The following is a 14104-nucleotide window of genomic DNA, read 5'->3' as shown; positions in this document are numbered from 1 at the left end:
CATGTGATCCCCCTTTCGGTCCAGAGTTGTGTCCAGCAATGCACAATCTATATCCAAAGTAAAGATACTGTATGTTCTATGAGTCTTTTTGATATCTATGGATCGCATTAATTTTTTAACAATTACTGCAACAAATTTTGCACATTTGCCTTCTTCCCATAAAGCAAAGCTGGGTTTTTCAATCCCTGTACTCCTGGGTGATAACGTTTATAGAAGAAAATTAATAATGAAAAAAGCAAACTATATCACAGGACATCTTGCAAAGAGGACTCTACATCGAGTTTTCGTGTAGGACTACTTTTTCTTTTAAATTTGTGATCTAGTTTGTGACTTGACTTGATCGAACTGTTCTTGTTTTTACTTGACGACAGTTTATTTTACTCATTGGTCATATTTTAGTATAAATACCTGGGTTCAGCCATCCAAAGCAAACGTGAAGAAGTGAAGTAGAGAGGTGACGAAGAGAGTGCAGGCAGGGAAAAGCAGGTGGAGATGAGTGTCACAAGTGTAAAGAGTGAAAGGGAAGATTTGCAAGATGGTAATGAGACCTGAGTGAGAGCTATGATATATGATTTGAAGATGGTGGTACTTCCAAAAAGACGTGAGACAAAATTAGAGAGGCAAGCCTGAGGTGGTCTGGACATGCACAAAGGATGCTGAAGATGGAGATGAAGATGAAGACCACAGACAAGGCTTATAGATGGAGTGAAGGAGGACATGCAGAGGGTTGGTGTGACAGAGGAGGATGGTAAGGACAGGGTGAGATGAAGGCTGATGATCCGCTGTGGCAACAAGTAAAGCAGCCAAAAGAAGAAGAAAGGAGGTCACATAAACCCATAAACAAATCTATTTGCTTGGCTGTTGTATGAACTTTTTAGTAGAGCCGCTTTATTCACACGTTAAAAGAGTCAATAAAAACAAATATTCATTAAATCCTTATCCTGCTTATAACACTCATTTCTCATGTTATATCTCATGTTTTAACTTGTCGCTGTCACCTGTTTTTACAAAGTGCATCCTCATGTTCAAGTTTTAAACATTCAAACTACGCTAAGTAGTGTCCAGCTGTTACTGAGGAGGTTTAGTGGATTATCTAACAGTAGGTGGTTCAATCCCTGGCACCTCGAGTGCATAAAGTGTCCTTGGGCAAAATACCAAACCCCACATTGCTCCTGATGCATCCATCCGAGTGTAAGTGTGTGTATGTGATATTTAGAATGTACTGTATGAATGTGTCAGTGGGTGGGTGAATGTAGCTTATAATAATTGCTGTTCAGTGGAAAAGTGTTTTATAAGTACCAGTTCATTTACTATTCACCGAAAATGAAATGTACAATGAACGCAAGGCTGTATTCAGTCTGAATCTGTATTCACAACATGTGGGAGTAGCTCCACAGGGTCTTTAAGATGAATGAGGAAGGACACCTGCATTCCCTGCGACTTGTCCAATCCAATTGCATCCTGATCCACATGGCTTTGGATGTTGTCCTTCTCTAACTCTGATGGAAAGTGCTGTAAACAAGCATGTGGTTGTGGAGAGGTTGGTGGCAGCTGACACCTCAAAATGTGGGAACTACCAGGACTCAGGGAACAATCAGGCACCGGTCGACTTGCTGACACAAAGGATCCATTGCGCTGTGGCACTGTGGCGATGGAAAAATTGTCTTCTCGAGGATCCAGCACAGTTAGTCACTGTCCACAGCATACAGTCTCTGTCCCCATTCTCCAGCTGCCCACCTTCCTCTTTAGCTCTGCCTGCACCTGCACCCAAAGAGGACGATAACTTATTTAAGAATTAGTGTTCTTTTTCATAAAGCTTCCTGCAGTTTAGATGTAAACTTGAAGCCCATTTGTTGTGATGTCGTTTAAAATTATACTGTTATGGATGCAAATCCTGCAACAGAACATTTAGAGTAAAAAATAAAAGAATACAGAAACAATAATGCCTGTTTTTTTAAATGTGATGTTGTTCCATCCTGACAACTGTAAATGTCCCATCAGCCCTAAGAACAACATCTCAACATTAAAAATATACACTTTTACACCTATGGTTTAAGTATTTTGTCTGTTATTTACAAAATCACTTATGGATAACCAGTTAGCACCTTCTGAGAAAGAAATGAAACAACAAACCTCTTTATTGCCAAAGCAGTAGAGCACAGCCACGAGAAATCCCTGGAGAGACCAGTTCATAAAAATAGTCTAGTTTAGTTTGAGCAAGATGTTCTTTACTTAATGAATCAATTAGATCACATCTAGGCAGCTTTTCTGTTCTTTTTTTTCAGTGACAAACATAAATTGATCAGCCACAACATTAAAGTCTCTGACATGTGTTCAGAATTACAATGATCACATTGTCACAGCTTTGTCACAGCACAAACTTTGGCCCCTCACCACCAGTGTACTCACTGACTTCTCATGTAATGCTGTGTGGAAGGCAGAGAGAGGACTCAAAACAACTCAAAACTCAGCTTTAACACAGAGCAGAGCTGGAGTAAACTAACTGAACCACTAATGCTCTTGTCTGACTAACTAACAGACAATCGCACACACAACATGAGAAGCAGTATGATGACAACATGACAGGGAAGCAAGGGAGACTGAGGGCTTAAATACACAGAATAACGAGAGGATGGGCAACGGGTGGAAACACAGCTGGAACAAATCCGACTAATGAAGCGGGAAGCAAAACTGAACATAATGCACATGAGACGAGGAACTGTCAAAGTAAAACAGGAAGTGACACACACAGTGAGACTCACAAGGACGTGAGCTTGACTTAGGACAGGGGATAAACAGACATGGAAATACATGACAGACCTGTGAGACAAAACACAGACTGGACATGAAAAAGGGAACAGACATGAAATAAAGCAATAGTCAAAACTAGAAGATAACTAAAACTCAAAGAACATCAACAAACATAAAAACTAAACATAACCATCTCATAAGTCCAAACAAACTCAAAAACCTGGGCCAAAGACTCAGGACCACGACACCGAGGTGCCTCCCTGAGGTGAACAAAGCGTCCTGTCACACCATAAAAAAACTCCACTCAAGCATCCAGGGAAGTCTGATCATCAGAGGGTCAAAGTGGAGCAGCAGGGAAGCATCATGCACTTGGTTTTAACGTCATGGCTGATCAGTGTGCCTGCAAAACCAGCGGTCACTCACAAGTTCTTGCCTACCTGAAAGGAACTGATAAAAAGTGTGAAGAACACTTTGATGTAGCGCAGAACGCCTGTCGTCTGCTCATCTGTAGCAAAGACGAAAATCACCTCATGAATTCCAAACAGAGGAATGAGGGTAAGAGTTGCCTTGGCGAGCCTAAAAAAATGCAAATAAAACAGATAGGTAACTTGTCCCACTGCAGAACTATGATCTGTCTATCTCTGATCCACCTCACTAAACAAATGTTGAGAAAACTTGCCGAAATTTGTAATCGGGGTAATGAGTTGGGTTGCTGGCTCGCAATTTGGAAAATATGACCTTCAGGATCTTCGTGAAAATCAGAAAATTTATCTGTTGATCAGAAAATCATAATATGTATTGTTATTTATTCAGATGTATATCATGCAAAGTACTATGAGCCATGCAATATAAATGCACACTTCTGGGGCTATTTGCAGAAATCATCTTACAAGTGAAGCTAAAAGAACCGGGAAACGAATAATCCACCAGTAGTTCATGTTCTCATTGACAGCCCAACACCTAAGAAAAAAAGGTAGATAGTTGTCACCATCCGTTCTCCATAGTGATCTGTCACATGGGGACACGTCTGCACACTCACTTACTCTTTGTTTTCTTTCAACATCTTCACCACCACCCAGGGAACAACGAACAACAGTGGAGTTCCTAATGTGAAAGCATCAGAGATCACCAGGTTCAGTACTGCAGGTTTCAAGAATAAGTGTAAGAATGAAATAGCATGGTGTGTATATGTTTCCATGGTATCCATATTATAAAAGCTCTCCTGCTGATGCAGAGCGTGCTTTGTCCTTTGAGTGCTCAGGTAAAGGCAGCGCTAAAGAGGAGCAGAGGCGTCGTGGTGACACATTTCTATTGTTCTGCAACATGTCAGCTTAAAGTACTGCCATGATGAGGTGCTCTTTGACAAAAAGCAGATTTAACCCCTTGAATGTATGCTTTTTTTTTTATGAAGAGATGGAACTCACCCCAACCGAGATAGATGTAAAGTAGGTATTTGTTGCTGTCAATGAAGACTGAAGCAATAAGCACTGAGTACAGATAAATAGCCTCTCCAAAGAACCAATAATGATTGGCGAGGACACAGTACTGCATGATCACCTGTGCTATCCTGCAACCAACAGCAGCCTAAAAGAAATAATTTAAAAAAAAAACCATAAAAAATACAAATTGCATATCAAAGGTCTTTGCATGGCACTTGTAAAATTCCTAAAACGTGCTATTTTTTACAAAATAGTTAGCAAATTAACCACCTATTTCCATGGGAGTGGTCTTTAAACATGCTTTACGTAATTATCTGAATGCACTAGCGTCACACCGTGCGCCTTACACACTGATCTATTACCAAATAACATAAGTAAATAATTAACAGTGAATTTCAAGACGTACCTGATGACTGAGCATCTCACTCACATCAGTCGGCTTCATGATTTCTCTTCCCCAGTGATGTTCCAACATGGTGTCTTTAACAATGACCGCTACAGCTCGCAGGATGAAGGACAGGAAGAGGTTAGCGTGAATGTAGTTTCTGGTGCAATGCAGTTTCCTGCCAAGGAACACAGAGTAATACAATTTTAAATTGCCTGGATTTAAAAACATGTTGTGGATTCTGGTGCTTTTAAAAAATTATCAGACTTACAAAGGAACACAATTTATAACTATTGTGCTTTTAGTTTCTTGGATTAAGCCATGCTTAGGAACTTAGCAGCAGTCACTGAGTTAGGAAATACAAGTTTCAGCATGTTGAGCAGACTTTTTACAAACTTATTATCTTTTGTGGAGTTTTATTTGACAGTATAGGAAAAAAAACAGGATTTCCACATCTGTCAGAGAGCTTACCTAAAGCTTAGAAGAACGATGAGAGCTGTTATAAGCGTGAAGAGGGACAAGGAATAGCCAACAGTGTACAGCATCTTGAAGCTCACCATTAACTGTTTGAACCACAGCTGTAAAGACAAATTGTCACTTTTAGTAAGTCGTAAAATTACTTAAAGTGAAATGATAATGATATGTTGTAGTGTGTCATGTTTAGCAGGTCGTCATAGGTTGCATTTACCCAAGTTTTAAAAATAAATTCTTTGGATGCAGTTTTTTCACATTTTAGTTTTTTCCAGGACTGAATGTTTTTTTTATATTCCTGTTTTTTCGGTGGCTAATGTGCATTTTGTATAGGTATTTAAGACTTTGATGTATTCTTGTTTGTACAAAGAACTTGTGTAACCCCTTACGCTCTTGTACACAACTGTGTTATTATTAATATTATTAATAAAACAAGCCTAGAGTTGACTGTTGCTGTGATTTAGTGCCATACAAATAGATACTTTATTGTTCCACAAGGCAAATTGTCAGGAATGAGTTGAGTTGTTTACTCATGGAGACCTGTGTGTGATAAGAAATGACCACAGATTTAACACACACTGAGCACTAAACAAAAGAAACTATGTTTCCCCACAGAGGAAAAAAAAGAAAAAAAAACCTACTTTGTTGCCATACCTCCTGAGACGCAACCTCTTTTTCCTCCTCACATTGTGTCATATCCCTCCACACCTGTCCGTTGTCCTCTCTCTCCCAGTGGCCATCATATCCACATCGCCTACGCACAACACCCTGGGACACTGGATGAAACACAGTTAGTCCTTCAGTCACCACCTGCCTAGTACCAGTTAAGGGAAACTGGGAGCTCAAGCATGCAGAGGCAAGCTAAATCACTGCTCACGGAAAAGAAACATAAAGATGCATAACGTTCATGATTGATGAACACAGGAAAAAAACCCTGAACGACTTAAAGCTACTATATAAAAAACCATAGTTTATTCTGTCCTGGAAGTCACTGCAACTCTTCCAGAAAGAAGAAGAAGAAGAAGAAGACGAAGAAGAAGAAGAAGAAGAGGATTTAAAATGGAAAGCAGCAACGTGTAAAACTGTTCTGTGGTCAAATGAATTGAAATTTAAAAAACCTAAAATTCTTTTTTCATGGATGCAATTCATTTGGACTAAAGAGATTAGGAAGATATTTTTCTCCCAGTAACTGGTCTCCACAGTCCTCAGACATTTATGGATTGTTGTTAAAAGAACGAGGATGGTATGAACGGTAAATGAAAATAAATAGCCCAAGTTTTTTTAGATTGTAGAATATTTTCTTGGTTTAAACGTTTTAATTTTTTCCTGTGTTCTATGTGGAAAACATGGATTTATGAGATATGTAAATCATTTTGCATATCTCATAAATATTTACTTTTTACACAGCATCCAAATATTTGGTTTGTAGATGATCAGCATAACTTCTATTTGCAGTTGGCTTAGCTCTGACAGAACGTGCACCATCTCCTGTTTTCCAGTTAAGCTCTCACTGCCAACACTTAGTGCATGCTTTACTTTCATTTTAGTGTCAGCAGTGAGGATCAAAATGTACAATTAAATGTAAGTTTGGTTATCCATAGCAAAATCTCACTGACCAGTAATAACTGAGATCCAGAAGAGACTGGCAGCTACTGAAAGGGAAAAAGGACAAACTGACAGACATTTCAGTTTTTTGTTGTTACCTTTGTCATACCAGGGCAGGTAGAAAGGGCATGAGATGTTGATCATAACACCAGCAGGAGTATCTGGCCAGCAGGCATACCTGTCAAACGTCCGGTTACAGAACAAGCCCGCTGGAAGGCCAAACAAAAAGCAACTTAGGAGAAAACCCCAGGTTTGATTTAACATTTCAATAACTCCTTTGCTATTTCCATCACTTGCTATATTTCCTCTACCACGCAGTTGCTTACTATGAGGCGGTGACTCATTTCTTATTGTGTTGAAACAGTCTTCTTTGTACTGAACCCACTTTCGATAAGTCTCCTCCAGAACTTTACCGCTCACCTTTTCAACCTGTAATGAAATTTCAACATATAAAAACACTATTCAGAACATGATCTCAAAGAGGAGATCTTGCTCTATCATGGTTTACTCGCTCTCAGGCTCAGACCTTCACTTTAAACCTTTTGTTTATGAAGGGAAAACCAGAAGAGCTAAACCGGCTTGTTTCACGAAGAGGATTAATTGAAGAGATGTATCAAAGTTAGATAATAAAAAAAAAAACAGCCGTAGATATCTTCTTTGTCTATTCTCACTGGCTAACCCAGAGCTTCCCAAATGCCATTGCTTGGACACTGCAAGCATCCGCCCCCCCCCCCCCCGGACAGATTTTTGATGGGGCGCCCACGCAAATGCAAAGCAGGAGATGAAGCATCGCTGAATATGTTTTCAAACCAACTTCATTCTAAGCCAAAGACTAGAAAATATGGTGAAGCATATCTTCCCTTTGGCTTCACCTGCACAAGTGCCAAGGTAGGTCTCCCTGCAGAATTGGTTTTCCCTGCGTCGGGAGCAGCGCTGGGCTCTCCAAATCACGGACAAACAGTATCCCACATTCTTGATTTTAAGTTCACAAACACTTGTTCTAATGACTAACTACTCCTGACATTTTGGACATGTTAGCTCTTTATACAGTAAAGTTACAGTGGGATACAAATAATATCAGGCTGATCCTGCCACAATTTGTTCCCCCGGTTTAAATCACGGACAAACAGTATCCAACAGCTGTTTATGTTTTTAAACCTATTTTGCACAGAGAGACAGTTTTTGAGAAATGTATTGATAGCAATTTGAATATTATTACACAGGAAAAAAACAAACAAAAAACTACACATAAAATAATCACACCGTGACGCCTCTTCCTTTCTAACTGCGTGTGTATATGTAAGCGTGTAAAACCTGCAGATAGTCAGATTAACAGTATTTTGTCTCTATCTGCCATTCTGCAATTCATCTCATATAAACAATAACGTGGCGCACAGCGTGACGTGAAAAAAGGCAAGTACCTTTGACGTTGCGTGACAAATTCTGTATTCCTCGTCCACACATAAACGCAAAAAGGGAGTTTTAAAAAATCTCCGTTTTCGGTGATTCCAAACGCCGTTTACGTGTTGACGAAAGGCCCAAACGCATAGAAACAGCTGCGTTTTCAAAAATACTCGTAAAGGTGCGGACGCAGCGTTAAAGAGTTAGTAGTGTATTTTATTACCACCTGTAATTTATTGCAGTTTACTTGCATTTGCTAAATTGTTTACTAAATGTTTGAGGTGTGAAATAAACGGCAATGGAGTTTGAAAAAAAAAATATGTGTGTGTGCTTGAAGGATGTGTTTGTGCGCGTGCGTGCGTGCACGGGGTGGGTGGGCGCGCAACATTTTTCTTGTAAAACAAAGGGGGGCCTAGCAAAAAAACAGTTTGGGAACCACTGGGCTAACCTTTAGAGGGTGGAGGAACAGCAGGCAGGTCAGCACTATTAAGTTGTGAGTAACGTCCATCGCTGCAGACTTATTCTTCTTTATCTGCAAGATTGAGAGGAGGCAGTGAAGTACAATAATTGTGACAGATGGAAGTAAGTTGTTAGAAAGTGGTTAAGATCATAGTGTAAAAACATTTAAGAGAGTGATTTTTCATCCATGAATTGAACTTTAATGGCCATAACTTTTCTAAAGCACTCCAGTAACTTCAAAATGGATCTGAGCTATTACAGCTCCAAAAGCACCGACCGTCGGCACCTTTTGTCCTGCAGTCCTGGATATTTTTAATTCATTCAGTTTAATTCAACCAATTTTGCTTAAGTTTAATCATTTCTGATGGTACTAAAATATATAAATGGGGTGGCACATGGGAGGTCTGGCAAGACGTCAAAGGGGAAATCATAAAATTCTAGCACAAACAAAAATCTAACAAAAGCACTTGAGAATGGCTTGAAAGTTAAGTGAGGTGTAATGACTTTAATGTGCACAGACCTCCGCCTCCATCAGCACACAGGAGTAACTTACCCTTAATAATATAACCACTGCATTGAAGCTCAAGAGTTAACAGTAAGGTAAAACACTTTTAAAACACATTCTGTCATGGTCCTGGGCTTTGGACCCAGGGTTTTCTGTTTGTTGACTGGTGGATTTTTTTTTCCTATGATATAATGTTTAATTTTTGTTATCTGTATTTATTCTGTTTAGGGTTGTTTTTGTACTAAACTCTTATATCCTATCATTTACAGGAGGTAAATCTGTTAATGGAGAATTAGCCTCAACAAACTAATAAAAGATCAAAATGACTCAATGGCAACATCCTGTTTTTGGTGCATTTTCGCCGTGTTGGCTAGGCTAATCATTTGTCTCTGTTGTTTTCAGGATGCCACCATTTGGGTTTGCAAAGGATCTCCTGTCACGGACCCGGCTCTGGAGGACTCGGGGGTCCGTGAGCAGGATGGACCGTTATTATTATTGTTATTATTATTATTATTATTATGGATATTATTTGGGGATGTGTGTTTGTCTGCACAATGCTGTGTTATTCTGTGGTCCACTCGTTATATGTATAGGCAGGGTGTGGGTGGATATATGTGTGTCTACGGGTGTGGCTGTATGATGGAGGACAGCCACCTGCAGGCCTGATGGGTATGGCCCTGCTGGAGGACTGGCCACGCCTGAAGTCCCTGCCACACACCTGCTGCTGATCAGGGCTCGTCGGGGGAGCTATTTAGGAGAGTGTTGGAGCTCCCACCGGCGCGGGATCATTAAGCTAAGACTCCATGTCAGTGTGTGTAGTTTTAGGAAGTGCGGACCGTGTGTGCGCGCGGGGGCAGTGTTTAACGGCTGCTTCTGTTATTGTCCTGCAGGTGGAACGAGGGACCAGAAGGGCAGCACGCACATGGTGTGCAGAAACACACAACTGCCGGGAGCACGGGCACGGACATCGGAGGAGAATACACACACGGGAGTCTAGGGAGCAAAGGGGATTTATTGTGCATCGGTTACCTCACTGTAAATAAACGCACTGTTTGCATCGCAAGTACCGCGACTGGGTCCTCCTTTCCCCACATCCCCACGGTCTGCCAGCCAGACCGTGGGGATGTCCACTCTCTCCCACTCTTCCATCACTTCGATCTTCTCGTGTTCTATTGGTTTCTGGACTTCCAACAGTCTCTTCTTTGTATTTTTACATTTCCTTCTTTGTCTAATGAATTACTATTTTGCTCCTTTCAAGTGTTTTTGCATAATTCGCATCCTTTTCGCACTCAGCTTATCGAGTTCCTCTTTTTCGGGACCTCGGACCTTGCTGAGTTTCCCGATTGTCACCTTGTTCTTGTCTAGTTTGATGCACATATCTGCTCTTTCAGCTAGCAGGCTTTGCAAGGTTTAGTTCGCTCTTTACTGTCCTGTTTAACTAAAAATTCTCAGCCTGTTTCGCTTTAAGGGCCTCTCGCAGGTCAGTCAGCTCATGATTCATAGTTTGTGGATCAGTGCTCAACAATCTTGTTGTAGCTCTTTGATAGTTAATTTTGCCCTTTTCACCGGGAAATGAAGCTACCTCGAAGTTCAAAGCAGTCAATACTTTTGTCCTCTGAAGTTGCCTACAGTAAAATGAGGTTTTGTTGCGAATACAGATACTTGTTCACAGATGTGTCCGGCAGATTTGTTCTGGTAGTGTGAAAAATGCTGAAACTAAGAGAGATCAGAGCTCTAACAATCATTTTAGCAGGTAATAAAAATGGAAAAAAAAAATTTCAATCACAAGATTACTTCATTGTAAACACTGTGCACATACTCATTCAAAATCAGACTTATATATATACTTTTATACTGTATGTATTTTTTGTTTTGTTTTTTAATCTCATTATCAGTCTTTGACCAGACAGCAATTTAAATTGTACAATAACCCTTGGAAGAAATGTTTTTCCTCTTTAAGGTTTGACTTTCTTAAAGAAAATAATGCTGACTGGCGACCTGTCCAGAGTATACCCCGCCTCTCTACCCCTGTGCTGTGTCACATGGCTAAAGGTTAACCCACTGGTGCTACTGCACAGGAACTCCATTATTAGCAAAAGCCTCTCAGGGGGCTCTGTGTCCCAATCATCTGTGGGAGGTCCACCTTAGGCTGAGTGCAGCCCGCCAATAAGCTGCCAAAACACTGATTTGATTTCTGTCTCCTGGCAGGCGGCATTTCTGAATCATCCCCTGCAGCAGTGTGAAGCATCACATGGGGCTTGGTTTCTTTCTAACCTGCCCCATGTGGAGTTTTCTCTGGTCTGTCACTCACGTAGTGATAAAAAAAAAAATCCAAAGAAAACTACAACATAAAGACAGTAATGCGATTCTTGTAAACAACTGGAGCCAGGGACTTGCTAAGTGTGGCCATGGTTACCTCAGACTTGACTCATGACACCCCTCTGGCCACCCCACTCAACCAGTGGTAAAGGCGATTAGGGAGTTAGGCACATACTTATTGAACTGGAGTCATGTGTAGTAAAATAGCAGTGGTGAATTTCTTTCTTTCTTTGGTTAGTTCAAATATTTTTCAGTGGTTTTTGTTCCCACGCATGGCAGTTTAACTGTAATAATCCTGTGAGATGTGCTGGCTATTTGTCAAGTCTAACTCGGGCAAACTGTGCATCTGCGTGAAAGTCATGGCTTCAAAAGCAAATGAGAAGATTAACAGAAAAAAATTATTTGAACTAAACAGTGGAGGGAGAAAAAAAGCATTTAGGGGACATAGTTGTCCTCGCTACCCCGATATCAGCAATCATCTCAGACAGACTCCACTATTAAAAAACTGTCTGCCTCCAGCACTGCAAAGATAAACACAGCACAGCATTTCCCTCACAAATGTTTCTTTCCAAGTGTGGGATCCCTGTGCTTGTTCCAGCTTTTTAAACCCCAATCCAAAATAAGTTTATCCTAAACTGCTCATTAAACCAGATGAAAACTAACCTTCTAATGTTGTGTGGTTTCACTGAAAGGACTGCTATGAAGGGATACACAGCAGCTGTGCGTCTTCCTATCAAGATTAATACATTTTTACCAGGAACACAAAGATGAATAAAACTATTAGAGCAAGAAACTCAAAACTTCATACCTTCATGGGTATGAAGTCTTAAACACATCACACTTTTTATACTTGCAAAGATAATGCTTATAAGCTGCAGTCAATCAACAATGAAGCTATAATTTTTAAAGCAAGCATGAACTGTTTTTTTAATCTCTCGATTTTTCAACAACGGAATTTCCCTTAAAAATGCGACGCTACGTTAGTAAATAAAAATGGTTAATCGAGTCCTGTAGCATATTTATGCAGTAGGCTAACACTTTTCTTTTTATATAAAGAAATAACAACAGTATTTTAGGAGATCTGTGGAACAGCTCTAACAGGTTATGGAAAACAAAGAAAACATGTATTTACTTACAGCTTTTACGTCCTGTGGAAATGAACTGCTGCTGCTCTCAGATGCGGTGTGGAGATGTTTGGTCCTGAGCGTGTGTGGAAGAAACTGCACCTTGAAGCTCCACGGAGTAATCTGTGATGCCCTGCCCACCATCTGCCTTTGAATGTACCGATTTCTCCTTTGGTGTTATTTTTAGAATATAGCTATGTGTTAGTTTCCTCAAATTGTTTGCAAAATTTTAGTTTTCTTGCTATCAAGGCATCCACTATTTAAATGTACATTAAGTGAAACTATCAAATCTTTTGAGTAGTGTGTAGTCTAAGTTATACGTAATTATTACATTTCTGTGTCTTTATTTTGCTCGATGCATATAATGGAAGCATGGAGCAGGGGTGTGTCAAGAGTAGTGGCAGGGGTGGCAGTGGCCCCAATGATGCTTCCCCTGCTTGTACAATACCCCCCCCTTTTTTTTTTTAAATTTATGTATTTTTCGCCAACTGGTTGATGTCAGAAAAGAAACATTTTTTCCATAGTGACTTACAACTGCTGAGGGTGTCACTGACCGTGTCTCGGACTGGATGGAACAAATAATATTGCCATGTTACGCTGCTTTCTGCTTCTGCACACTTTATTTTTGCAAACAAATATTGAGTTTTTGCCAAACCATTTATTTAAAAGCTTTAGTTATTTAATTCAATTCTAACACAAGTGAATACTTAAACCAATACTTAAAAATGGTGCTTTTTTCAAAATGAGCTACTAGCTAATGTGATTAGCTATCACAATAGTAAAAAAGCATTATTTGTTTGTTAACCACCAGTTTGCTTAGTATTAATAAGTTTCATCCCCCTAAAATCTGTTATAATTGTCCTCTTGTTGGCCTCATCAGAATGATTAGTTTCAACCTTGTAGTTAAAAACATGGTTTTAGTCCAGCATGGAGCAGAAGAGACTTACAAATCTTCCCGTAATGAATACCTTAACAGACATTTTGAGCACTTTGAGTGCACCTCATTTATTGAGAATTCATTTACTACCTAAACCTCTGAACACAGAGTCACATTTGGAGTATTATATTTGTGCACCCAGATGAATGTAACCCTTCAGGCCTTTGTAAGCTGCTGCTGAGCGGTTTAACATTATCATTAAGCAGAAATTTCACAATGCTATCTTTGCAAAACAAAACTGACTGTTGAATGCTGTGCGAATTTGTTTTTTTTAAACCTGGTAAAAATATACACATGCATTTGAATAGGCTCTAGTTTTCTGTATGCACATAGGGTTATTGTTTGTCTTGACAGCTGTGCGTTTAGAGATTTTGTTGTTGCAGGACTGGCATGCTTCTCTATGGTTTCATAATAAATTTCCTCACCTGTGTGTGTGCCTGACATGTGCTCCCTGCCACAATGGAGAGGTTTATTGTTTATTGTGACATTTATTATTATTCTTGCCTGCTGTGGGCAGCGGGCTCTGGTAATCACAATACTGACATACTTTGCAGAGCTATGCTAGAATGTGACAAGACAAATGAAAAGCTAACACTTTATAGCTTTTTGTTGTTCTTTTAACATTACTGCTTATTATATTATCATTGCACAGGTTGTATAATGTATTTACCAAAGCTTTCTATTGCCATATAACTACACATACTTATC

At 39.8% G+C, this 14104-nt stretch overlaps 1 protein-coding gene across 1 annotated transcript; it reads right to left on the bottom strand.

Moving 5' to 3' along the window:
• Positions 1–35: 35 nt before the first annotated feature.
• On the bottom strand, positions 36–12597 carry LOC100694654 (glucagon receptor). The gene is made up of 14 exons (XM_025909848.1): positions 12472–12597; positions 8501–8584; positions 6978–7080; positions 6750–6860; positions 5701–5822; positions 5047–5153; positions 4597–4753; positions 4176–4335; positions 3795–3855; positions 3642–3711; positions 3431–3522; positions 3189–3327; positions 2134–2175; positions 36–1761 (listed from the first exon to the last, which is right to left on the bottom strand). The coding sequence occupies exons 2-14, from the start codon at positions 8558–8560 to the stop codon at positions 1690–1692; spliced, it is 1296 nt and encodes a 431-aa protein (XP_025765633.1). The 5' UTR covers positions 8561–8584; positions 12472–12597; the 3' UTR covers positions 36–1689.
• Between the last annotated feature and the right edge of the window lie 1507 nt (positions 12598–14104).

The sequence above is a fragment of the Oreochromis niloticus genome, linkage group LG8 (genome assembly GCF_001858045.2).
Source record: "Oreochromis niloticus isolate F11D_XX linkage group LG8, O_niloticus_UMD_NMBU, whole genome shotgun sequence".
In the NCBI taxonomy this organism is placed as follows: domain Eukaryota; kingdom Metazoa; phylum Chordata; class Actinopteri; order Cichliformes; family Cichlidae; genus Oreochromis; species Oreochromis niloticus.
Note: the sequence above shows the minus strand (reverse complement) of the source record. Positions and strands in the feature narration are given on the sequence as shown.